The sequence below is a fragment of the Pelodiscus sinensis genome, chromosome 6 (genome assembly GCF_049634645.1).
Source record: "Pelodiscus sinensis isolate JC-2024 chromosome 6, ASM4963464v1, whole genome shotgun sequence".
Lineage (NCBI taxonomy): Eukaryota > Metazoa > Chordata > Testudines > Trionychidae > Pelodiscus > Pelodiscus sinensis.
Window position 1 is genome coordinate 70384040 of NC_134716.1, and position 23236 is coordinate 70407275.

The 23236-nt window shown below is 42.0% G+C and overlaps 1 protein-coding gene across 3 annotated transcripts in view; it reads right to left on the reverse strand.

Annotated features, from left to right (window-relative positions):
* Nucleotides 1-205: 205 nt before the first annotated feature.
* Nucleotides 206-23236, reverse strand: part of ERAP2 (endoplasmic reticulum aminopeptidase 2) — a 43278-nt gene continuing 20247 nt past the window's right edge. For 2 of the 3 annotated variants that reach the window (XM_075932098.1, XM_014571310.3), the window contains exons 12-19: nucleotides 18697-18776; nucleotides 16900-17083; nucleotides 10190-10346; nucleotides 9244-9428; nucleotides 7422-7583; nucleotides 6173-6313; nucleotides 5144-5225; nucleotides 208-4197 (exon numbers count right to left, since the gene is read on the reverse strand). In XM_075932098.1, coding sequence (XP_075788213.1) covers nucleotides 4054-4197; nucleotides 5144-5225; nucleotides 6173-6313; nucleotides 7422-7583; nucleotides 9244-9428; nucleotides 10190-10346; nucleotides 16900-17083; nucleotides 18697-18776 — 1135 coding nt within the window. In that variant the 3' untranslated portion in view covers nucleotides 208-4053. Of the gene's footprint in view, nucleotides 4198-5143; nucleotides 5226-6172; nucleotides 6314-7421; nucleotides 7584-9243; nucleotides 9429-10189; nucleotides 10347-16899; nucleotides 17084-18696; nucleotides 18777-23236 lie in introns of all 3 variants that reach the window. The other variant, XM_075932099.1, reaches the window with a different exon arrangement.

Here is a 23236-nt window from a genome sequence, read left to right on the forward strand (position 1 = left end):
ACGGTCCTCTTGCGCAAGTATTCTTGCGCAAGAGGGCTTTTTTCCGAGCGGGAGTGTGAAAGTATTTGCACAAGAAGCACTGATTTTGTACATTACAAAGTCAGTGCCCTTGCGCAAATTCAAGCAGCCAGTGTAGACAGCTGGCAAAATCTTCCCAGTCTAGATGCACCCTGTGTGTGGAGGGGGGGGAGGGGAGCAGTTTTTGTTTTGTAGTATGGAGAGGACAATGTATTTACTGAATGGTATTAGAGAATCACATTATAGCCTATGTCATGGTGTCACATTACCGAATTGGAGGGAAGCAGCCAGATCGCTGCTGCACCCCTAGGTGGGGGTGTTGGCCCCAGAAATTGGTATAAAAGGGAGCCATGTGGGGTATTGAATGGGAGCTTATTGTTTGTTGATCTTATGTACGCTATTTATGTGAGTGTATAATGTCTATGTGTGTAGGTAGGAATCCGTAATCTGTGTGGAAGCTGAATATTTCTCTGAATGTGATTAAGCATTGCTGTGGACAGGCTGAGTAGCGAAGCCCTGTGTAACAATGGCTCTCAATGGGCTATGGACACACCCAAAGAATAGGGGCTGTCACCTGAGAGCAGCCAGCAGGGAACATAGAGATTGGCCTCTGACCAGGTGACTTGCTGCATACAAGAATAGGCCAGGAAGGAGGTATAAAGAGGTCATGTGGTCGATGCCTTCTTGTTCTCAGCTCAGCACTTCATCCCAGAGGCAGCACTGCAGGGATCGAAGAGCCCGGAAGACCTGTGAACCCATCCTGATCTTAGGATGTGCAATAAGAACTTTTAAACCAGCAGCTGCAACATCTCTGCTAGAGCCTGCATCGAGAACTGGGAGATTCGGTGCATGTAACGTACTGTACTTTAATAACCTTACTCTCATGCTTTTCTTTCTTATGTTAATAAACCTTTAGTTGTTAGATGCTAAAGGATTGGCCCAGCGTGATTTGTGGGTAAGGTCCAAAGGATAAATTGACCAAGGATCTGTGGCTGGTTTCCTGGAACCGGACAGAACTTGTTCGGGGTAGGTGGGATTGGGTGCTAGGACCCCCCACCTGTGTATGAGGTCTGGGGCCATCTGGGGCACGGTTATTGCTGGGGTGTCAGAGGGGTTTTGCTCGGGAGGCTTCAGGCAGGCTGCTGAAGCACTCTGTGGGACTGGTTTGTGGCCTGTGCGGAAAGGTCACCAGTCTGGGGGCTGTAAGGAGCCCCGGATTTGAGCAATTCGCCCTGAGCAGACACCCTCAGCTGTGCCCAGACACAGCCTGGTCCATCACACATGGCTCCAACAAAGCCTTGTATGCTAGCTCCACAACCATTTTTTACAAGCCCCACAATTATACACGGTTCTTGTGATTAGGTTTCTAAGGCTACATCTACACTGTAGAGCTATTTCAGGATACCTCTGGAATCTAAAAATAGCTATTCTGTGTCTTAAGAGCAAACCCATTATATCGAAATATAACGGGCTCACTCTTCTAACATCCCTGTAAACCTCATTGCACGAGGATTAAGGAATGTTTTGGAACAGCGCTTTATTTTGAAATTTGGTGCTGTGTAGGTGGCACCAAATTTTGAAACAAGTTGGTTCAACATAAGATCAAAATAGAGAATTCATGCTAAAGATATGCTGATGTGTGCACCTTCTCTGTGGTTTAAATCTCAATAAAGAGAGTAAAAGTTTTGAGTTCTCCACATTTTGTGCAGTACGCAATCCAAAAGAAAATGAAACACAGCACTACAAGTAATGGGGCTAATCTTCTGCTAATGTAAACTGGTGGAGATCCTCTGAAATCAAAAGAGCTATGCCAGTTAACACCAAGTCAGGATGTGGTCCAGTGATGTAAAATCAAGTGCTTTTATACAGTGCTTATTACATTGATGATTAACATTCTAAAGTGATTTATAAACACTGATGTGTATATACATTCAGAATCCTTGTACACTTTTTTCTTGTATAACAATAATGAATTAAAAAATTAACTAATTGTAATGTAAATATAATTGTAAATGGGGAATCATCATCAAATGGATGCATTTCTGATGGGGTTCCATAGGGATATGTTCTTGGCTCTACACTTTTTAATGTTTTGTTATCAATGGCCTGGAAGAAAACATAAAAAAAAAGTCACTGATAAAATGTGATGATGGCAAAAAAAATGGAAGGAGCAGTAAATAATGAGAAGGACAGGTCCTGATTCAGAGTGATGTGGATTGCTCAGTGTGCTAGGCGCAGGTAAACAACATGCATGCAGTCTAGCTAAATGTAAATGTACACATGCAGGAACAAGGAATGAAGGCCATCAGTCTAGGATGCGGAACTCTATGCTAGGAAGCTAGGACTCTGAAAAAGATTTGGGATGGATAATCAGCTAAACATGAAAACAGTGTGGCCCTGAGGCTAAAAAAAGAATGTGATGCTAGAATGTGTAAACAAGGGAATAAGAGAGGTTGTTTTATCTTTATGTTTGGCATTGGTGTGACAACTGCTGGAATACTGTGGGTAATTCTTGTGCAGTGGGGGACAAATAAATACCAAATAGAACAAAGAGCTTTGCTTGTCTATAAAGAACAAAAAAGGAATTGTTTAGCTTTTGATCATGCAGTATGTGGCATGAGTAAGAAATGATGAAGCATGAGTTTCAGGGAAGGGATCTTTTGTGGAGTTTGCACAGAGACTAACATTACATGCTGGGAGTCCTGTGTTTGATAGCAGCTTGGCCCTACTTGCATGCCTGATGCCCCTGGTGTCACACCACAGTAGGTTCCTCAAGGAACCCGACCACCTTTCTCTGTTTCCACTCATTATACTACAATCTGATGGCTGTCTCAGGCAGTGGCTCAAATACCATAACACAACTCAGTATCATTAAGACCTGAGAAAATAAAGCTGACGCTTTCTCTCCCTCAAATTGTTTTATAACACAAAGTAATAAAAGGATTAAGACAAACAACATGGTGGTTGATAACTCATTTTAAAAATGGAAGCACTAAGGTTTTTATTTGGTAACTGTTTCCCTGATAAAGCTTTGATAGCTTTATTGTTCATGGTAGCTAAGGCCAATGTGTGACTAGTATAGTTCAGACCCTTTTCCTATATAATTCCTACTGTATTCTTTAATGGGAATAAAGAATATTTTAATACATCTTTAAATGGAAGAACAGTTTGTGTGTAATCTTTCATATAAAAAAGTCAACAGGATTTCTTTGCTTTACATTCACTAATAATATGATATAATATGATGATTAATGTTTATTATTATTTTATATCTAGCTCTTGGCGAAGATAATACTTCATGTGCAAACATAAAAGCAAAGTATATATCCAACAGGCTCACAATTTAATAATAAACTCAAACAACTACTAAATGATAGCACAAAATCATGGGTGGCATTAGAAGCCTACCAACTGTGCTGGAGTAGGAACAGCCACTCCCACCAACTAGTTCTGCTGCAAAGAACAGAGAAATTTCATAATCTTTAGTACCCCATGCTTGGGAAGAGGTTCTATAAACCTCACTGTGTGATTCTTAGATGGAAAATGAGCAGTTTAGGAGAATGAGGGGAGGCACTTTCTTGTGGACTCAGGATCCTTAGGCACCTAGTGAAAAGGAGATACATAATGCCTCACGTTGAGCCCTCAAACTGAGGTACCTAATGGCCACTTCTGAAAATCTGGCTACATAGCCACAATGTTTCTTTGTGTATAACAAAAAATGTATCTATCTAAGAACAGGGGCAACTGGCTGTGTTTTTGCAACACTAAAATTTAATACATCATCAGATAGATATTTACACCATTACATTGTGACAAATTATTGAAACAGTTCATAGGCATTCTTCACAATAGGTCCTTTTTCCTTAGCCAGCTCTGGATCAGAAAAAGCTTTCTGTAACATCTTTGAGGTTATCAAAATAGCTATCCTGTGCAAATATGGATTCTGAGGAAACAGTGCATTCAAACCTACATTACAACAGTGGGGAGTGAAAAGGAACAATTAAACTGTAATCCTTCTCTACTTTGGAGTATGGCTTAAACATTATTTAGCAGCCAGTTCCTTAAACTGTTGAGATTCCTTTTCAACCATCTAATATTTTTTGTTATGGTTTCCAACACAACTTCAGTGATTTTTAGCTGTGATCCTTGGTCCTCCAAAGTCCTAAAGAAGTGTTTCACCTAGAAGACAGAAGAATCATTAATGCAGTGGGAGTTATTTATTGTTGGAGAAATGTTGGGTTATTTTCTGACTAAATATAAACATCTGCTAGGAAAACATAGGCCCAAGAGCTGGCATTAGTCATCTTAATTGTGGCTTCCCTAAAACTTAGGTGACATGATCTATGCTCTCCTACAAATCTTTTCCCAACTTCAGCCAAGTGCCTTCCAATGAATATACATGTATTGTAAATATTAAAACCCAAACAAATATATACGTCCATTAAAAATGACCTGAAATATATGGCCATTCACCACACTGACCACTTGATACCCTTTCTTTAAGCACACAAAGCCTGACTTCGGCAGGGCTTTGCTTGGGCACAGGAATTCAGAATTGAGACCCTGGATTGGATGTTATATCCTTCGCACCCACCCTATCTTCATCTAGTTGTTGTTGCTTCTGTTTTTAAAAATTGTCTTTGAAGCAAGAAGCATACAATGCCCTCCCACATGCCCATGCAGCAACCTCAAGTGTTGGCTCGCTAATCAAATATGTGATTATGCAATGAACATGAACGTGATTTTTCCCCCACATGAAATCAAAATATATAGATGACAATATTGGCAATTATATGAATAACTGAAGAATAAACCTATTCCCCTAGGCACAGAAGAGAAATGTCTATAATACAACAAGAGATCAAACACTTTCTGGACACTAAAACATCACACACATAATATATGCACGTCTCATCAATAAGTTACTTTGGAACCACTGCTAACATTTCTGTCAAGTTATCTGATGGATTTTTAAATCTTTAACTTAATTTTCCTTTTCATCGTGGTAACACAGAAAGAGCACTCTCTCATGCAGGCTGTTCTGGGCAGTTAAGCATTTTTATTTGATAGCTCAAGAAATATGAGACTATAAATTACCAAAAAGTATTAATAGAATGTCACTAACCTCTTCTAGCTTGTCTTGGGAGGAAAAGTGAGATGTAGTGCCAGTAATAATAATTCTTATAGAAAAAGAGGCTAATTCAAACCTGTAAACAGGAAAGAACAACTACATAATACAAACAATATACACCCAGTATCTGACCCAGTATGGCAGCTCCTTTATTGTTATGAAGCAACACTATGAAATTTTTAAAAATTATAAACATATATCCTTAGCCATAAAAATATAGCCACTTTAGATTATCTGAACTGTAACCTGTTTCAGTACAAAATTTCTCTACTAGTCTCTTTCTAATATGTGAATATTTATTAGTTAAAGAACTGGACATGTTCATGGAGGATAGGTCCATCAAAGGCTATTAGCTAAGATTATCGGGGATACAACACCATGCTCACGACAGGGTTAACCCTCTGACTACCAGAAGACAGGAGTGGAAAACAGGAATGCGTAACTGCCCTGTTCTCCAGGAAGTTCTGGTATGAACCACTGTCAGAGAGAGGACACTGGGCAAGATAGACCTGATCTGACCCAGTATGGCAGCTCCTTTATTCTTATGAAGCAACACTAGGAAATTTTAAAAAATTATAAACATATATCCTTAGCCATAAAGATATAGCCACTTTAGATTATCAAACTGAAAGCATTTTCTACAGTCTAAACTGCTTTTCAGTATTTATGTTGTTTGCACTTCTCTCCCTTTCTCTCAGAGGGACAATAAAAATAGACTAGTCAGTTTCTAGCAGTGGTATGCGAGCATGGGTCCTGTACCCCAACTTGAAGCACAGGACTCATACTTCCTCTTTAAAGAAGGCAGAAAACCACCCAAGTGCTCATTAAATTGTTCGCAAGACCTTCAGTGTTGCTTCTTTAGATCAAGTGATAGAAGCTAGTGCTTTTGGGGCCCACTTCCATAAATGTGTCATACATGAAAAACAAGATGTCTTCTCTAGTGGAATAACTTATCCCTTTTTACACTCTCAGTTGTCAGGATTCACCACCAATACTGGCTAAAGAAGATAAACAAATACCAACTTTTTAAGGAGTTTGTCCCAGTTTTCTCTCACAAAATTCCAAGCAAGTCTTTGTCCCTCTGGATTTCTGGCAATAGCATGAACTAGAGCTGCTAGATCCTGAGTCTTGATAACCTCACCTTCCATGCCCAGCTCAAGTAACCTGAAAAGATTAAAACAGATCAGCCACTTTCTAGGACACCACTACTTAACACACATTTCCTTTTGATATTCAAACATGGGAACTAATTATAAAATAGGAGACTAGAAAATAATGAGCAGGATGACAATTCAGTGCTTTAAATATCAACTTGCAAGTTTTAATTAAGCAGGGCTACTACAATGTTTTTTCATTATAGAAGTAACTGTATCACTGACAAGAAGGCAAAACTCTTCATTGATTTCCAAAAAGGCTTCTGCAAAAATCCTAACAGTATGGTAGGGTGCACAATCATCGCATAAAATGAGGCTCTACTATTTTGTAAGAAAATGTTTGGTTGTTCAGTAATTTCCAGGTCAAATTTTCTCAATTTACAATGTAAAATGGCTTATTTTAATTCCCAACCCGGAATGAATGGTATCTGAACATCCTGGTGGAGTCTATGGCTATTCACTCACATCGATAATATACAAGCCAGAATAGAATCCAACTTACTTTCCTAGAGCAGAATTAGCTCTGGAATGTTAACAAACATTTGTTTTAGTCACCAAATTACTGGAACACAAGTAAAAACAGGAAACATGTCTCTTAAGTGAGAACAATTCTTACATGGTCACTTTTCAGAACAAAATACACTTCAAAGTACTTGAATTTCATTGTATGTACTGCATACATAGGATCTTCAAGAGTTGCTTTCCAATGGCCTTTCACGTCTAAGTTTAAAGCACAGCCACGGCAGCAATTTAATGCAGCAGCCTGGTTACAGTACCAACAATGTGAAAGAGCTCTCCCAGCACTGTAGATAAAACATCTCCATGAGGGGAGTAGTTAACAGTGGTGGGAGCCTGTTTACACTGGCACTTTACAGCACTGTAACTTGTTGCACTTGGGAAGTAGGTGGTCAGTAAAGTGGCAGTGTAGACAAGTACTAAGATCCCTTATGGTATCATCCCATCAATAATTATTAGGAAGGGGAAGAAGTAAATAAAAATATACAGTTCCACATTTTCAACTCATTTTCCACTGCTGTTGAGAGTCATGCTTCCATAACGCATTGGTGAAGGAACTTGGCACTGTTTTGTATTTAATAATGAGCAAAGACAGTTCTTACTTTGTCAGTTTCTCACAATGCCTGCTGGTTGTCAAAGCATACAGAATTTTATTCTTTTCTGCTCCTGACATTGACAGACTATATTGCTTCAGTAGATAATTCCACCCTGCCATTGTCTGTGCTCCAACCGAGTAGACTGTCTTTAGAACATCTGTAGTAACGCTGTGGCATCAAACAAAAGAGGGGAAAGATAAGGAGGGTCAAATAACTTTTTTTTTAGCTCTGTTTAGCTCTTACTTTCTGTCTACACAGATGTACAATAGCAGAATCATATATCAAGTCTGTTTGCAATTTATCTTTCCCAATACCCTCCCATAAAGCTGCACCAAAAGATACAATCATGGTCAGTTTTAGGGCTGTGCAGCATTTTCTGCATTTTTTTCTGCCCATTTTCATGCACCTGAAATTTTACAAGAAATAATTTGGTTGCAAAAATGTGAAAAATCAGACATGCTCACATTACCATCTTAAAACAATTTGGACCATTTTTTTCCTGAAAGATTGAAAAGATTTTCCATGAAAGCAGGGCCAGTTTAGGATTTGTAAAGAAGAAAATGCCTAGAATTTGGAGCATTTTATAATACATTAAAATATGTGAAATATTTACAGTCAAGACATGTTTCTACCTTGAACAACACTCCAGAAAGCAGAAGTGCACTTTTCACTTTTTCTGTCATCCTATGTCTTCCCAGGAAAGAGATGTCAAAGAGTGGGGGAGGGAGGGAAGAAGGACAAAGGGGCAAATTAACCCAGGGCCCAGTGATTCAAAGGACCCACCGGCTGCTGCTGCTACTGTGGCAGTGGTGATGGCCAAAGCCCCGGGCCCTTTAAATCGCTGCTGGAGCATGGTTCTGCACAGCAGAAAGGGCTGGGGGGAGCAGCACCTGGCTACCCCTGGCCCAGCCCCTTCATTTACACATTTACAACTGCTCATAGTGTATGGTGCTCATGCACTGTGATGTTGCAGGCTGTGAATACCTGACTATAGATTTAGTAATTATTTACCATAGTGCCATGCCTGTGGAATTTTTTTTGTCCCACCTAAAGCAGTAAAGTCAAGAATGGTAAGAGCACAATTATATTCTGCCCTTGGAGGTTGCAAGAGGGGAGAGGAAGACTACATAATGAGCCTCCCCTCTTGCACATCCATGCAGGAGTTGGGAACAATAGTAGACCTTGCTCTCACTCAAGTTTCTGAATGCACAAGACTAGCCCAGAGCCAGAGCTTTGTTCTCTAAAGTGGATAAGGAGGGGGTTGGGTCCAACATGTCCACTGCAGTATCCAATGGAAGTATTCAAGCTAGATTTTGTATACTGTACTCTTATAAAAGGGGCTGTAGTGGTACCCCCTCCCCCCGGACCTCTAACAAGCACTGTGCCTGAGGCACAGTGCCTCCCTGAGTTACAAATGTGGTAGTGCATCTCTACTAATCCATCAGTTCAGGACCGGACAGCTGAGTTATAAACTTTGATTTTCTTTAGTTATATGGATATGTGGCTCTTTCAAGTCAGGATAACTGAGTAATCCAGAGGGCCAGACTGCACTGAAAAAGCAGGAGAGAAAGAACAGCAAATAAAATCAGTAGAAAGGAGCAAGCAGCAGAAAAGTATTTAACATGAATTAACCTATTTGTTGATATTACATTGTAAGTCACACAAACACACTATAGGAAAACATTACTCGGGACTTTTCCCTTCTTCCAGATGACCAAAAGTTTCTGTTCCAATGTTCTTGCAAAATCTTTGCTAGAAAGGCAAACTAAATCCCCAGTACAGGATGCCTACGTGAAAAGGAATGTTAAAAAGCTGGTAAGTCATTTACTTTAATGTCCCACCAGATTCCATCCACTGGCTGAAAAGCTCATTTGCCTTCTGGATACAGGGAGGATATTGTAGCTCACAGGCAAGCCTCAGGAGATCAGAACGTAGTATTCTGTCAGAGACGGAGCCCTCATCACGCCACGTCTGCCTGTCAATCACTGGCTTAAAATGCTGTAGGATGTACCGCTGCAGAGAGAGCAGATCACAGGTAGGTATATAAATCCACTTTTCAGCAATGACTCAGTTGTACTCCACTCATTACAGCTGCAGTATTCAGAAGTCACGCTCAAATCTGCAATGGTATATACTTCCAACATGGTTTTTCTGACTTCTTTTTTAACAATGCATGTCCATAGTGCGCCCACAGCTGAGCTAGCTATACTCACATTTAAAAACATCTGATGCGTGCAGTTCTGCTTAATGAACCTAAGCATACCTTGCAACAATCCAGTTTTTAATCATGATTATGGGTCTTCATGCAAAGTGAATAGGGATGCTATGTCTCCCTCCCCACACAAAGGACAGAGAAATTATTCATATATTGCCTCAAGGAGCTTACAGTCTACATTGGCTTAACACAGTTGAGAGTTAAGGAAGGAAAGTAATGAGCTTTCCTGCTCCTATTAGTCAGGTGGCACTGGAATGCAAGCCCTGATGTTATGCCACTCATTCTGCAGCTGCAACATAGGTAAGACCAGCTTGCAGAAGAGCAGGGGGAACCACAGCCATGGATTATTATTGCACAAGTTGAAAAACTGCAGAATAAGACAAGACAGTGGAATGTGGTGGTTAGAACTTAGCTAGTTAATAATTGGTATTTGAAGATATTTCCTTCTCTTTTAATCTCTCAAGAGGAGAAGGACAACATCCTCTGAATACTAATTGAGCATCCATCTCATGTGTCTCAATTCTTTAAAAAACAATTTTTTTTCAAATTAAAAACAGACCTTAAGGTTTTGTGTGACATCAGAAATATTTTGTCTCTCCATCATGTGGTAGAACATTTCCAGGTAGCTCAGGCCTTGCAGAAGTACTACATTACTGGATTCATGTTGGAGATACTGCGTCAGATCAAGGGCTGTGTCCAGCAATAACCTTCCTGCACTGAAGAAAAAAATAAACACAAGCTCAAAATGTGCACAGTCCATAGGTCTGTACTTCCCAGCACAATGTCTCTGTTTCACTTTGCCCTGTCAAAAGAGCTACGGGTTATAAACCAGGTATGCTGAGCCATATTCCCAGTTCTGCTGCTGCATAAGATTCTGGTCCACTGCCCACTGAAGTTTGTTTGACTTTAATGTACACCGGACAAGGCAATAACTATGTGACTTTACGCAAATCATTTAATCCAAGTTTGTGTGTAAAGTTTTTGCATCTTCAATGTGAGGATAATGATTGTAAGACCTTTAGGACCAGCGCAATTTTTCTCTGATCTTTGAAGCTCTCCAGATCTAACACAAACTTTCATTTTGCTTAGGATGTTGTGAGGATGACAATTCTGAAGTGCTTTGAGTTCATGGGTAAAAAATACAGAAATAGAAATTTGTATTAAACTGGCTATCAGATATGTCTGCCTGACCTAGTTTTCAGTGCTTTGTGGTTTTGCTTTGTGCCATAGATTCTACATCAAAAGGCAGGATGTATGTGGCATTACTTAAGAGAGAGCATGAAATGTCATCTTCAGTTATTTGGGTCAGATAATTAGTGAGCCCTACATATGTCAAGCAGATACTCTACAGTTCCTTAAAATTCTCCATACAACTTAACCAAAATTATCCCCGGGACCCTCCATGGAGTCAAGAACAACAAATCTTCCATCGTCATGGGTCATCAATCACCACTTCCCCCTCTTAAAGCCTTGCACCATCTCCTTACATGCCATGGCCTCATTAGTCTACTGAGCATTGTAGAGGGTGAACATCCTTCACTGACCATTTTTAAACTATCTGCAAGGAGGTGCCCAAAGAACAAGAGAGAGTGAACAGTTACGAAGAATTCAGCCAAAGCAGCATTTGGGTGTAGACGCCAGAGCAGGGTTTGAGCATGACTTCTGAAGACTGTAGCTATAGCGAGTGGAGTACAGCTGATTAACTGTTAGATTCATTAATGTTCAAGGCTTCTCCCAAACGATCAGAGACTTGATAGCTAAAAAAACCCGCTACAAGCAAGGATATCAGGCTTTCCTCCACAATGCACCAAAGCAGTTTGAGTTAGTCAGAACAACAGAGGTGGACAACTGCGGCCCAGGGGCTGAATGCTACCCAGTGGGGTTCCATGTTTGGCCCTCACACCTTTTCCTTGTGCCTTCCCCCCTTGCCTATCATGCACTGGGAGCCCCATGATTCCTCCCCATCCCTTCCACACTTCCAGAGTGCCATGAATCAGCTGAGCCATGGTGTTCAAGCTCTGAGAGGAAGGGGAAGGAGCGGGGACAAGGTGTGAATCAACAAATTCGTGGCACTCCAGAAGTGCTGGGAGGAGCAGGGATGGACACACATGGGAGAGGAGTCAGCAAAGAGGCTGGGCAGAGATTTGATATTGTAAAGTAAGTGTAAATTTTTTTTTATTATTATTTGAAGTTGATTGATGACAGTTCTATTGATATATGAATGACTAAAATATTTCTACTTGTTCTGAAATACTCAGCATGCCATGTATTAACGTATGAGGGAAAACTGAAAGAACTGGTTTTGTTTAGTTTAGAAAAGAGGAGACTGAGAGGGGATGTGATAGCAGTTTTCAACTACAGGTTGAACCTCCCTGTTCCAGCACCATTGAGACCTGACCGGTCCTGGATGAAGGATTTTTCCAGACCAAGGGAGGTCATTTCTGGCATCCCTATCCCCCAGCCCACCGACTCTGGCCTGGCCCGCTGGCCTCCCAGTTGGCTCCCCCCCTGCTGCAGGCTCCACTGCCCTGCCAACACCCCCAGGCAGTTGTGCACCCCGGCTCTTGGCTCCCCCGGGCAGTCACATGCCAGGACTCTCGCCTCCCTTCTATCCCACTCAGCAGCTGCGCACCAGGACTCTCGTTCGCCACTCCCAGGCAGCCACACGCCACTGCTCTGGGCCTCCCCAGCAGCTATGACGACACAGCAGGTAGCCTCAGGCAGGCTCCCTTATTTGACCCGCTGCCCCACACACCACTCAGAAAAGAATCTGCAGGGCCGTTTCTCTTTAAAACTGAGAGCCTGGAAGGGAGGAGGGAAGACTTCAGGTGTAACTCCCACCCCCAGGACTCCCATTAGCTGGCTTCTGGTCAGAAACTGGCCAATGGCAGCTGCCCGTTTGAATAACAGGCAGCACACAAAGCACCATGCCCTGCTCTTCGCCAGCTCAGTTATTCACAAACACATGGCCGTGCAAGCCTGTGCAGGCGCAGGGCAGGCGGGCTGGCTGAGAAACATTTTAAGCTCTGCAGGCAGGCAGGCTGGTTGGGCTGCTGGCTGGTAAATCTCCTGTCAGAGTCTGCCTCTTGCATCCCAGCCCCTGTCTTCCCCAACCCTTTGCCCCTCCACTCAACAGACCCAAACCTTTTGCCCCCTTTCTGCACCCATACTCCCTCCCAGGTCTGGCATCTTAATCCCTTGCCCTAGATCACAATCCCCTCCTACCCTAGATTACAACCCAAACTCCTACACTCCAGTCCCCTCCCCTTGTTCACAAACCAAACCCCTGCACTCCAGTCCCCTGTCCTAGGTCACAATTGCCTCCTTTACGCAAGCTTCCTTCCAGACCCCCCACTGCATCCTGCACCCCAATCCTTTACCCCAAGCTCCCTTCTGCACCCAAACTCCACCCCAGAATCCGCACCTCCTCCATTAATATTGGAAAAATGTGGCCCTCGACCATTTTCCAAAATCTTGAAGTAGCCCCCTGGCAAAAATTATTGCCCACTCCTGATCTAGATGGCACTTGTTCCTGCCATGAGGGCTGGGGAGTGGACTTTATGACCTCCCAATTCCCCTCCAGTTCTAATATTCTATGATTTATTCTATGTGCATGGTTAGTGCACATGCCTGATTTCAATCTTGCAACCCTCTGAGGTGTAGGCAGCTGATTCACTATCTTTGGTTGCCCAATGCCACAATACAGCCTTAGAAAGAACATTCAAAATAACTGAGGCCAACAAAGGGATTATTATGTGAGCTCTTGTGACTCACTCCAAGTATAATTCTGTACTGTCTTCATGCACTTTGCCAAGAAAAGATGTCATGTTCATGAAGTTCTGCAAATTCCGTTTTGCCCATTGAAACAGCACAGCAATAAATATGACTTCTCTACTAACACTTCAGGTGATGCATATCCTAACTTGATCTATATGTTTCAAGAATTAATGCTTATTTTATAACAGTATCATTAGTTCTACACATATGAGATACTACGTGTACTTTAGATTTTTTTATTTTTTGTATTTCCTTTTCTTGTCTAAACAGTAAGGCTGTGTCTAGATTGGCCAGTTTTTCTGGAAAACCAGCTGCTTTTCCGGAAAAACTTGCCAGCTGTCTAAACTGGCCGCTTGAATTTCCACAAAAGCACTGAATTCCTACTGTAAGAAATCAGTGCTTCTTGCGGAAATACTATTCTGCTCCCGTTCAGGCAAAAGTCCCTTTTGAGCAAAGCTTTTGCGCAAAAGGCCCAGTGTAGACAGCTCAGATTTGTTTTCCGCAAAAAAGCCCCGATCGCGAAAATGGCGATCGGGGCTTTTTTGCAGAAAAGTGCGTCTAGATTGGCACGGATGCTTTTCTGCAAAAAGTGCCAATCTAGATGCTCTGTTCCGAAAATGCTTTTAACAGAAAACTTTTCCGTTAAAAGCATTTCCAGAAAATCATGCCAATCTAGACGCAGCCTAAAAGATAGAGTTCTATACTCCTGAAAGAAGTTTTTGGAGCAAGCAGCAACAAGAACAGGTAAAGAATTTCATGCTGCCATTTAGGGTTGTTAAATTTAGATTAATGGGCTAATCAATCAGTCAATGCAATTTGCATTGATTATTCTATTAGTCAATACCGGTGCCTCCGCTTTGAAGAATAGCAACAGCCCCAGGGTTGCTCAGAACACTCCTGTTAATGCATCCCAGAATCATGTTTTCTTTTTTTGCAACACTGTAGACTCATATTTAGCTTGTGGTCCACTATGACCCCTAGATGCCTTTCTGCAGTACTGCTTCCTATTCTGTATGTGCGAAATGATTGAGTACTTTATATTTGTCATTAAATTTCATCCTATTTACTCAGAACATTTCTCCAGTTTGTCCAGATCATTTTGAATTATGACCCTATCCTTCAAAGCACTTGCAACCCCTTCCAGCTTGGTATCATCTGCAAACTTAATAAGTGTACTCTCTATGCTATCATCTAAATAGTTGATGAAGATATTGAATAGAACCAGTCCCAAAAGAGACTGCTGCAGAATCCCACTTGTTAAGCCCTTCCAGCATGACTATGAACCATTCATAACTACTCTCTGAAAATGGTTATCCAGCCAGTTATGCATCCACCTTATAGTAGGCAGCCAGTTATGCATCCACCTTATAGTAGCACCATCTAAGTTGTATTTGCCTAGATTATTGATATGAAGGTCATGCGAGACCATATCAAATGCCTTACTAAAGTCTAGGTATACCATGTTCACAACTTTTCTCTTATCCACAAGGCTTGTTATCCTATCAAAGAAAGCTATCAGATTGCTTTGATATGATTTGTTCTTAGTGCTGACTGTTGCTATCACTTTATTTTCTTCCAGATGTTTGCAGATGAATTCCTTAACTGCTCAATTATCTTTCCTGGCTGAGAAGTTAAACTGACTGGTCTGTAGTTTCCCGGATTGTTCTTATTTCCCTTTCTATACATGGGCACTATATTTGCCCTTTTCCAGTTTTCTGGAATCTTTCCTGACCTCCATGATTTTTCAAAGATGATAGCTAAAGGCTCAGATACCTCCTCAATAAAATGCCACAATAATCTGTGAGTTCTGTGTGCAAACGTGGGGACTGAAGGGTGCCTTACCTAGCTCTCTCAAAATGCCTTCATAGAATGATAGAGCTGGAAGAGACCTCAGGAGGTCATCAGGTCCAACCCCCTGCCCAAAGCAGGACCAATCCCAACTAAATCATCCTAGCCAGGGCTTTGTCAAGCCAGGACTTAAAGACCTCTAGGAATGCAGATTCCAATATCTCCCTAGGTAAATCATTCCAGTGCTTCACCACCCTTCTAGTAAAAGAGTTTTTCCTAATACCCAATCTAGACCTCCCCCACTGCAGCTTGAGACCATTGCTCCCTGTTCTGTCATCTTTCACTACTGAGAACAACCTCTTTCAATCCTCTTTGGAACCCCTTCAGGTAGTTAAAAACTCCCCCCCCCCACTCTTCTGTACACTAAATAAGCCCAAATCTTTCAGCCTCTCTTCATAAATTACGCACTCCAGCCTCCTAATAATTTTTGTTGCCCCTCATGGGACTGTCTCTAATGCGTCCACATCCTTTCTATAATGGGGGAGAGAGGGCTGGTATTGTACACAATACTCCAGTTGTAGCCTCACTAGTGTCTTATTGCTGTCTCCCTAGGAAATTATTCAAGCAAGCATGTGCCATTAAAATAGTACATGAAACTGACTGCTAGCCTCTCTCAAATTAGTTTTTAGGCACAGAAACCTGTGGTTCAAAATATTGTTTCCTGTAGGGATGGGTTATTTTATTTTTCCCAAGAAAAATCTTCTAAGAAGATTAAAAGAAAGTGGTGTCCTGTCTTTATGGGAAAGAGCAATGAGCCCATAACATCACCACATGCTGATAATTACCTTCAGTGAAATTAAAAGAAAGGTAATGAAGGGAAAGCCAAACTGTTTTCCCTCAGTCTCTCTGTACTCTGCACACCTATGAGGGAGTCTATTTTGGTCAAGAAGCACCAGGTTTAGTGTTATGCATGCCCTAGGAAATCTGGGAAATGTTTATTCTTTTAGCTTTTGCACAGTTTCTCTTGCTGTTAACTGTAACTAAATACTTCGCTGCTCCTTTCAGCCTGGAGAAGAGAGTCAGCGCGATGTTCAGAAAATGAATTCTGTGTCTTTGATTTCTGGACTCACTTCACACAAAGTGGTACTAAAAGTTAAGTTTGAATAGACCTGGTTCTGACTCTGTCCAGTTTTCAAAAGGAGGGTCTCTCAGGCACATGAAAAACTGACCCTACTGCCAAGTGCATGTTTGTACTTGTGCAAATTGTGTTAATTAGATACCTTTGTTCCTGTCTGAATATGCATTCATCCAATTTGCCTACAAAATGGCAGTAAGGCCATGTCTACACTGCTATTTTACTGTGCAGCAACTTTCTTGCTCAGGGGTGTGAAAAAAATATCCCAATGAACACAGCAAGTTACAGCACTGTGAAATACCACTGTAAATGGCTCCCAGTGCTATTAACTATTTCCCTTGTTTGGGTGGTGTATGTGGAATCCTCTCCCAGCCTTAGTTCTTTGGCCATATTTTCACTTTAAAGCACTGCTATGACAGTGCTTTAATATGATAAGTGTAGATTTAGCTTCAATGCATACACCAGCGTGGGTGCAGTTTATTCTTTCATTTTGACACACAGACTTTTGATTCTTTCCTGTTAAAAATTGAGATTCTTTTTGTCAGCTTCAAATAGGAAACTCTTATTACCTGACCAGCTGAAATGCATTGTGGATCAAGTTCGCTCGGTCTTTGTGGCTGAAAAGGGTGTGGTTCTGATTTAACAGTTTAATGATGTTGTTCCAGCCATTCCCTTCATAGTGCACAATGTAATAGCCATTCATGTCCACATTGAATTTAATCCAGGTGACCTCTCCTTCCAGTTCTAGAGTGTCTGAATGGGAGAGATTTCACATGGAAATTTATTTTTTAACTGCATATCAAAAATTAAAATGAAGGAACAAGCAAGCATTACACCTGTCAGTGGTTTCACCTGGGGAACTGTGCAATATACTGAGAAGATAACTTTCTAAATCCTTTTTCAGGTATTTGTTAACCAGAAATCCTCATAGCTTTTATTTTGGGGCACTGTCTACACAGTGCATTAGTCCACATGATGGCTGTTAACTAGCCTTTATTTGTATAAACGTGTAACCACTGAAAAAATTAGTGGTTACCCGTTTACACATGGGAGAAAGGGACAGGCAGAAGCCAGTTGGAGAGAGAACTGGTCTGAGAGAACTGATCTGAGAGTACTTCCCTTGAGCACTGGCTCTTACCTGCCCCTCCCCCTCACACTGCCTCTGATAAAGAGGCAGCAGCACAGGGGCCAAATGGCTCCATGGGAGCTGATACACATGGGGAGCCAGCTTGAAAGCCAGCTGCTGCCTGCCACCCCCTTACTGCTGCCTCTGCGAGAGGCAGCAGGGGGTGGGTGGGGGATGGGGACGACAAGTGATAGAGAGGCAGCAAGGGAGGGGGCGGTATGTAGTTGGTAGGATTAACCAATAAACGCATGCTTATCAGTTAATCATGTAACCAACTACACACAAACTTCCCTAGTCCACACTAGAGGAATGTAAACTCTTGTATATGCTGGCCTGAAGTGCATCAGCTGACCCAGGTGGACTCTGTTGGCTTGCATTAAAAATTCCCTAGCGCACATCAATGTAGTCCATTTTCAAACAGTACTACATTAGGAACTTTTAGTGCACCTTTTAGTGCACATTAAAATATATATCCTTTCAGTGTGCCACATGGACAAATAGTTTATATCGAAAATATTTCAACAGGTTGAGAAACCAGTGTCATTTATGGGATTGGTGATGGGAGACAAGTCCTTTTTCTTCTCTTTACATTGCTGGATCGAATCCTGTTTAGGCTGCTAGACCAATAGCTGTTGCCATTTTGTAGCTGCTTGATGCCTTTTGTGAAATTGGCTGGTGTTCTCTATCCATTTCTCAGCAAAGAGAGCAGGCTTGGGACAAACAAGGTAATGCAATCCATCCAAGTCTGAGTTCCTTGCACACTAGTTGGCCAGAGGCAGCATGGAAGAGTTTCCATTGCTGGTACAGAACCCTTCCCAAGCACTCAATGCTCTCTCAATCTTTTTTTTTAAATTTTATCTGTCCCTGCCAGGAATCATTTCCCAATGTTGGCAGTGATAATAAAAAGTTAGTATTTACATGTATTATTTAGAAGAAATTCTAGGAATTAAATTCAGTTCCTAAAGTCATTTGTATGTTTTATCAATAATGTTAGCAGCACCTCTCACCTCTCCACTTCATACATTAATCTGTAGAGTAACATACAGATCTGCCCACTATCTTAGGGCATGGAAAAGCAAGAAAGGGAAGTAATATAAAGAAAAGAACAAAAAGGGGTCCCAACAAGTATGCAAAAAAATGTGGTAAGGAAATTTATTTCTTTTAATTGATTAGAAAAGGTCAACCCATTGTTAAGGCAATCAACTCACTAATTACAAAACCAGCGATCAGACTTCATTACCTGTCTTCGTTTTTAATATGTGTCTGTGAACAGTGTCAGAGCTGCTGGTGATGTACGTGAGTGGGATATGCCAAAAATACCTGTGAGATAAAGAAAAAGATACAATAGAGGCATTTACTTCCATGTAAGAAGACTGATTTGTTTTATTTGTCTGACCATAAACTAGAGAGCAATAGAGAGTGAGACTAAGGGTACGTCTAGACTACATGCCTCTGGCGACAGAGGCATGTAGATTAGGCTACCCGACATAGTAAAATGAAGCGGTGATTTAAATAATCGCCGCTTCATTTAAATTTACATGGCTGCCGCGCTGAGCCGACAAACAGCTAATCAGCTTTTTGTCGGCTCAGCGCGATAGTCTGGACGCTCCCCTGCCGACATCAAAAGTATTTGTCGACCACCCAGGTATGCCTCCTGGGATGAGGTTTACCTGGGTGGTCGACAAATACCTTTGATGTCGGCAAGGGAGCGTCCAGACTATCGCGCTGAGCCGACAAACAGCTGATCAGCTGTTTGTCGGCTCAGCGCGGCAGCCATGTAAATTTAAATGAAGCGGCGATTATTTAAATCACCGCTTCATTTTACTATGTCCGGTAGCCTAATCTACATGCCTCTGTCACCAGAGGCATGTAGTCTAGACGTACCCTAAGTGCTAAACAGAGGCATAGTGAAGGGGGTGTAGGGGAGGGCATTTGTCCCTAGGCACCACGCCCCGGGGGCGTCGGGCTGGTCTGGGAGCGAAGCGCATGCTGCTCTGGCCCACATGATGCTTTTGAACAGAGACTGGGAGTTGGCTAAGTGCTCCCGGCTCTCTACACGCTGCGAGCCGAGGCAGCAGGGCCGGGTGGCAGCAGTGGCCACTCTAAAGGTTAGAATCCCTTACCTGGATGTTCCATTCCTCCCGTGCCTGGCTCGGGGGGGGGGGGGGGGGGGGGGGGGAATTAGAGGCACTGGGGGGGGGGGCTCATTCAGGAGAGGGGTAAGTTCATTCAGATGGAGGAACTGAGGGAGCTGGCTCTGTGGGAGGTGTGAGTGCATTGGGATGGGGGGATGCTGGTGAGGGGCTGGCTCTGGGGGGAGAGATGGGTGCATTATGGTTACTTATAATTTTTTAAAATAAAATATACTTTATAACAAAAGGAAAAACTTAAAAAATAATAATCTGGTTACATTTTAAAGACTAACAAACATATAGATCAGGCATGTCAAACTTGAAACCCACTGAGGGCCACAAATGAAAACTGATAGCTTTCAGGGACATCAAAGAAAATGTACTTCCATTGGAAAGTTGTAATTATTTATTATTATAGATTATGTTTTAGGTATATTTTATAATATTTTTATAATTATAATATAATTAATATATTTTATAATCTAATAGTATAGATTATGTTTTAGGTATATTTTATAATATTTTTCAGGTCTTGTTTTAATATAGTACAATAATTTGATGTCTAAAATTGGTATTTACTCAAAATAATTTTTAATTTAAATATAAATTTAAGGTACTTTTAAATTTTGTATATGATACATAACTTGTTTTGTTGAAATAAAAACAAGTATAGACCATGGTCAATCAAATGAAACAGGCTTCTGTAAAAATTTCAGATACTTTGTAAGTTTGAGATTTTGCATAAACATATAATTATTTGTGCAATTGCAAAAAATTGACATATATTTAATATAAATTAATATACATTTTGTGATTTTATTTGGAAATAAATAAATAAAAACCAAAACATTAACAAAATATCCCCCTCCACTGCCCCAGAGCCAGGCACTCCCATATCCCTGTTCTAACCCAATTCCCCTCTGTTCCCCCAAAGAACCCCCCTCTAACCCAACACCTCCTCCTTCCCCAGACCCAGGCACTCCCAGCCCCTCCCCCCCATACCTAATACCTGGGTCCCAGAGCCAGTGTCGCTGCCGCCACACATTTCTTCCTCAGGTGCTGGGGAGGTGTGAGCACAGCAGCAAGCTGTGAGCAGGCACTTAATGCCTATGCAGAGCAGCCCAGCCAGCCGTGATCTGCACTCGGCCATGTGCTCCAAGTGGCCAGTGGGCCACACTTTATTCTTTTATAAAATGTTGTGGCAGGCCACAAAAATTTTGATTGGGCCACATGCAGCCCACCAGAAGCCTGTTTGACATGCCTGATGCAGATGGTATCATGAGCTTTTGTGGGCACAACCCACTTCTACCCACGAAAGCTGATGATACCATCTACATAAAGGGTGGGAAATAATTTTTGCCCGGGGGTCACTTCGAAAATTTTTGAAGTAGCTCTGGGTCACCACGGAAGGGGCGGGGACTAAACAGGAAGGGGTGGGGCTACCCAGACCATGATTGGTCTGGGGTGGGGGGAGCCCCTTTGCCTCCTCCTTCCCACTAGGCACCTATGTCTCTGGTAGGGCAGGAGGAGTCTTCGTGTGCTCGCCCACCCCCAGGCCAATCAAGGCTTGAGGGCGGGGGAAGCGCGGGAAGCCTCCTCCTGACTTGTGAGGAGCACGTGGTGCTTGGAAGTGCCGTGTGCTGCTCGCTGGGTGGAGGCAGAGCAGAGACAGCTTCACGTGCTCTCCCAACCCAAGCCCTAATTGGCCTGGGGGTGGGGGAGCATTAGGGCCTCCGCAGACTGGATCTGACTCATGGAGGCCCTTTTGCCTACTTCTGGATCTACTTCTGGATGTTTTGTTAGTCTTTAAAGTACTACTAGACTGTTTTGTTGTTTTTTAAGTTTTTCCCATTACAGACTAACTCAGCTACCCCTCTGCAGCTTATAAAAAGCATTCTGTACTATTCCATTCCTTTTTGCCTCCCTGTTTCCTTTCTCCTTTGGTGAGTTGGGCAGGCAGGAATTTTGGTAAAAATGTATCAGACATGCAAACAGTGCCCGCTCTACCTCAGCTGGTGCTGGATAATCAGAGCCTCAATTCTAAAGGAGTTGGCATTACTGAAGTGATAGATCACCCCACGTTTTGTTGCCGATTTTCCATCTCCCAGTCATAGCAGAGACTTGGGATTAACGTGGCTTTCTCAACTAAAAGTCTTATACATGTTCGGATGTTGTGATTGTAAACACCTGGAGAGGCAGTCTGCTCAAGGCAAAGTTGGCCTTGAATCTTGATATCTATGGCTTCAGCTGAATGGCTTGTGTGAAATTTGGAAGAGCGGCTCAGAGAGACCTCTCTCCTTTACTAAGGATAGAATCTCATGGCAGCCTGAAGGAAAAAGTCCTTATGGCAGACAGAAAGCCACGGTATCCTCAGCCTTGGGCTACTTATTGCTTCAAGTGCCTCCAAGAAAGCGAGGGTGTGTGTTGTGTGTTAGTTTTATTTAAAAGTTTTTCGGAGTGTTACTTTAACAGGTAAGTTAATCTCTTACATTGATAATTCTCGTGGAGTTTTTTGCTGTGCGATAATGTCAAGAACAATTAGGTTAACTAGGTAAGTAAATGAGCAGTTAGGAAACATTACAGATTGCTTATAATAAATGTATTAGGTATCTTGCTAGTCTTTAAAGTGCTACATAACTTTTTTTCTTTGTTTTACCAAGATTCAACTAACACGCTACCTCTCTATTACAATAAATGTGATATGCTCAAAATCTTTTTTACTTTTATTCATTAAAGCAATGTGTTACTCATTTGCTATAACAGTGGTTTTAAATGCTTGAATGAAATATAGTGATGAAATTCATATTTAGGTTGTATAATATTAACGTCTCATGTTTTATAAAACTTACATAAAAAAGTCAAATTCTTAAATATGTAAAAGACATGAACCTAATGAGAACAGGATATGAACAAATTAAAGAGAAAAAAATATTTAACAGACTGTAAACCACAAAACTATATAATTTATATGTCTGTAGTTAGTAAAATAAGTAATTCGTTAAACAATAAATATCCTAAGAGGTGGATTATTTACAGTGGTGTAGTGAGGAGGGCGTGGGGAGGAGGGAGAGGAAGTGGCCCCTGGGTGCCACACTAGTGAGGTGCCAGTATAGTCCCCCTACACTCCCCCTGTTATTCCTCTGCTCACCTGCTCCTCCTCTGCCTGCCACCTCTGGCTGGAGCTACCTCCTCCCCACCTTTCTGCCCCCAGCCCGAATCCCTCCACCTCTGCCACAGGATTAGTGCATACAGGACCCAGCCCCAAGCTGGAGGGGGTCGGGTAAGACTTGGTACAAGCTCCCCCAACTCCTTGAGCTCAGCTATGCGCCAGGTTTGAGGCCCCACCATTTGGCAGGAGGGGGCGCCAATTTTGCCTTCGCCCCCGGGCGCATAAAACCCTTGCTATGCCTCTGGTGCTGAAAATGGTAATCTTGGTATAATTACGAGCAAGTACATGCCAGCACAAACAGAGGTACCGTGTACTCTCAATGAAAGACTACTTCCCTATCTAGGTTTGAAATTGCATTCTACACACTTATATAAAGGAAATCTGCATATTTTAAAATTCTAGAGGACCACTTATTTCCCCCATTGGCTATTAAGTGCATGATCCTGTCTTATGGAAGAATATCCTCATCCTACTTCACT